This window comes from Triticum aestivum, chromosome 1A (assembly GCF_018294505.1).
Source record: "Triticum aestivum cultivar Chinese Spring chromosome 1A, IWGSC CS RefSeq v2.1, whole genome shotgun sequence".
Classification (NCBI taxonomy): Eukaryota; Viridiplantae; Streptophyta; class Magnoliopsida; order Poales; family Poaceae; genus Triticum; species Triticum aestivum.
The window spans coordinates 442,857,608-442,861,058 of NC_057794.1; the positions used below are offsets into that span (position 1 = coordinate 442,857,608).

The 3,451-nt window shown below is 62.6% G+C and overlaps 1 protein-coding gene across 1 annotated transcript; it reads left to right on the forward strand.

Annotated features, from left to right (window-relative positions):
- Window positions 1-580: 580 nt before the first annotated feature.
- On the forward strand, window positions 581-2,608 carry LOC123054854 (anthocyanidin 3-O-glucosyltransferase 2). Its single transcript, XM_044478724.1, has one exon. It carries the CDS (start codon window positions 922-924, stop codon window positions 2,341-2,343), a length of 1,422 nt encoding a protein of 473 aa, XP_044334659.1. The 5' UTR covers window positions 581-921; the 3' UTR covers window positions 2,344-2,608.
- The last annotated feature ends 843 nt before the right edge of the window (window positions 2,609-3,451 follow it).

A 3,451-nucleotide genomic window follows, 5' to 3' on the forward strand; every position in this document is an offset into this window, starting at 1 on the left:
GATAAATGGAAACCCTGACGCCCCACAACTCCTCGCCGGCGGTGAACAATTTCAACGAATTTGGGCGTGCTGTTGCGTGTCACTGCGTGTGTGTTTCTGCTGCTGCATGTGCGTGTGTTGCTGCTGCGTGTGCGTGTATGTGTGTTGTGGACTTGTGGTAGTAGTAGTACAATTGTGTCCAGTGGCCGAGGCAGGGGGTGCTGGCAGGGGCCCTGGCCCCCCTATGCTCTCACAAATACAGCTATATGTGCTCCAAATTGTCCATTTTTCAAACATAATTAACAAGATTTAGAAGATTTGGCCTCGTCTAACATTATATAATATGTTTGGCCCCCTCTATATTGAGTTTCTGCCTCCGCCACTGATTGTGTCGCTTGATCTGTCGTGCCAATTAAGCCCTGACAAGCGACACCCAAGTGAGTGAAGGTGACAAAGAGCCTCTGCGACAGTGATCAGCCACCCACATGACCTGTTCCATCTTTTTTGGTGCTTTCAGAAGCCACCAGGGCCACATACTAAGGCGAACGCATGGAGTACCAAGACGGGGGAATCGAGTGGGAGCGGGAGGAAAAGAAGACGCCGCATGGTCACCGCCTCACCGCCTCACCGGAGACGGAGAGCAATCCCGCCCGTCGACAATTCCGCCTACCACCCACCTTGTGATTTTTCCATAAAGAGCCACCAACCGCCACACGATTGCATCCATTTCATTTCCCTTTTTGTACGCAGCCATCAACTGTCGAGCAGCGTTGCCTCCACGCCCAGCCTGCGGTCAAAAACCAAGACCCGCCGTGTCACTCGCTCAAAAGCTTCCTCGACCATTTATCCCAACTCCCAACTCCAACTCCCAAGCAAGTAGTACTCTACCACGAGCGTCATCCATCCGATCCGAGACTCCTAGCCCGACCGTGCACCAACCAGATGGCGACCCCGACCGTGGTGCTGCTGCCGGTCTGGGCCGCCGGCCACCTCATGTCCATGCTCGACGCCGGCAAGCGGCTGCTGGCCCGCAGCGGCGGCGCGCTGTCGCTCACGGTGCTCGTCGTGCAGCCGCCGGGGGAGAGCCACAGGTCCGAGGTCGCCGCGCACATACGGAGGGAGGAGGCGTCCGGCCTGGACATCCGCTTCCACCACCTCCCCGCCGTCGAGCCCCCGGCGGACTGCCTGGGCATCGAGGAGTTCGTCTCCCGGTTCGTGCAGCTCCACGCGGCCCACGTGAGGGCGGCCGTCTCCGGCCTGGCGCGCCCCGTGGCTGCGCTCGTCCTCGACTTCTTCTGCACCACCATGCTCGACGTGTCCCGGGAGCTCGCCGTCCCGGCCTACGTGTACGTCACCGCCGACGCCGCCTTCTGCGCGCTCCTCCTGCGCCTGCCGGCGCTCCACGAGGAGGTGGCCGTCGAGTTCGGGGAGATGGAGGGCATGGTGGACGTGCCGGGCCTGCCGCCGGTGCCGCCGTCGTGCCTCCCGGTTCCGGTGATGGACAAGAAGAACCCCAACTACACGTGGTTCGTGTACCACGGCAGGCGGTTCACGGAGGCCAAGGGCGTCATCATCAACACGGTCACCGAGCTGGAGCGGAGCGTCCTTGCAGCCATCGGCGACGGCCGGTGCACGCCCGGAGTTCCCGCCCCGGCGGTCTACCCAGTAGGGCCCGTGCTCTCCGTGACCCCGCCAGCGGAGCGGCCGCACGAGTGCGTGCGGTGGCTGGACGCGCAGCCTCCGGCGTCCGTGGTGCTCCTCTGCTTCGGCAGCATGGGGTTCTCCACGGCGGCTCAGGCGCACGAGATAGCCCACGGGCTGGAGCGCAGCGGCCACCGCTTCCTGTGGGTGCTGCGCGGCCCGCCGGCAGCCGGCGCGCGAGAGCCCTCGGACGCGGACCTCGGGAAGCTGCTCCCGGAGGGGTTCCTGGGGAGGACGAAGGAGCAGGGCCTGGTGTGGCCGGCGAAGGCCCCGCAGAAGGAGATCCTGGCGCACGCCGCCGTGGGGGGCTTCGTGACGCACGGCGGGTGGAACTCGATCCTGGAGAGCCTGTGGTTCGGCGTGCCGATGGCGCCGTGGCCGCTGTACGCGGAGCAGCACCTGAACGCGTTCACGCTGGTGGCCTGCATGGGCGTGGCCGTGGCCATGGAGGTGGACCGGGAGAGGAACAACTTCGTCGCCGCGGCGGAGCTGGAGCGGGCCGTGAAGGCGCTCATGGAGCGCGACTCCGAGGAGGGGAGGAGGGCGAGGGAGAAGGCCGCGGAGATGAAGGCCGCGTGCCGGAAGGCCGTCGAGGAGGGCGGGTCCTCCTACTCTGCGCTCGGGAGGCTCTCTGAGGAGATAATCAAAGGCGCCGATAAGTGATAATTGACGAACACCCGGAGATGAACTTGGAGAGTGTGGGTGCTCTGTGGTTTCAGTTCTTGTTCTGCCTGCTGATCATTCCGAGTTGTGTGCCGGGCTTCGCGAGCAATCCCCCTCCGGTAGAGAGCCTTAATAAAACCACATGCTCCTCGTTTGGTCTCACAACATCTCCAATGCCGACACCTAAAACGGACGAGTGAATTGCAGAAAACTACCACATTAAAATCTAAGTTTGCAATAAACACTCTTCTATGAATTTCTGTCAGAAAGCATTGATTTTGAGCTTAATCTTTTTATAGAAAACACTGATCGGTGGCCTAGACTATTTTAAGCACAATTATGACAGGTGGGGTCCGTTTTTTACGACGTGGCGTAACGGTTCAGGCTAGATGATGTTAGATTGGTCTTTTTTCAGAAAAAACCTCCCTCCCAACAACAAATCTCTCTCCCCTACCACTGCTCTTCCCTATTCCCTGATTTCATCGCCGGCGGCATGCGCGCGCGAGTCCAACCACCACATGGATCGTGGAGCGTGCAGGTCGTCATTTGGTGGTGGGCTGCGGCGCCGCGGCAGGCCGCCAAGAATCTCGAGCCTGGCAAGGGAGTTGCGGCGGCGGAGGATGGGGACGAGGGAGTTGCGGTGGCGGAGGATGGGGACGAGGGAGTTACGGCGGCGGAGGATGGGGACGAGGGAGTTGCGGCGGCGGAGGAATGGGGACGAAGGAGTTGCAGGTCGTCCTCCGGTGGTGGGCCGCGGCGGTGCGGCAGGCGGTTGTGGAGTGTGGATGGGGACGAGGCACCTGCTGCGTCACGGCGTTGCTCCGCGAGGGGAATGGCAGCCGGCAGCTGGTGGTGTTCGGGCCGTGCTGAGCCGCGGCGCCAGGGCGGAGGCATCACGCGAAGCGCGGGGACGAAGCAGCCGCGCGCCTAGCTCCGCCGCCGACGCAGCAGCCGCGCGCTTGGACCCGTTTCACTTCGACATGGAGGCGTTCTGCGGCACGTCGGAGTCGATGGAGAGCTCCGACCCGTCCGAGTTCCTCTCGCGTGACGAGGCGCAGCCCACCCGCATGTGCCCGTACCCTCTTCTCCCGCTCCTCCCGACGAGACC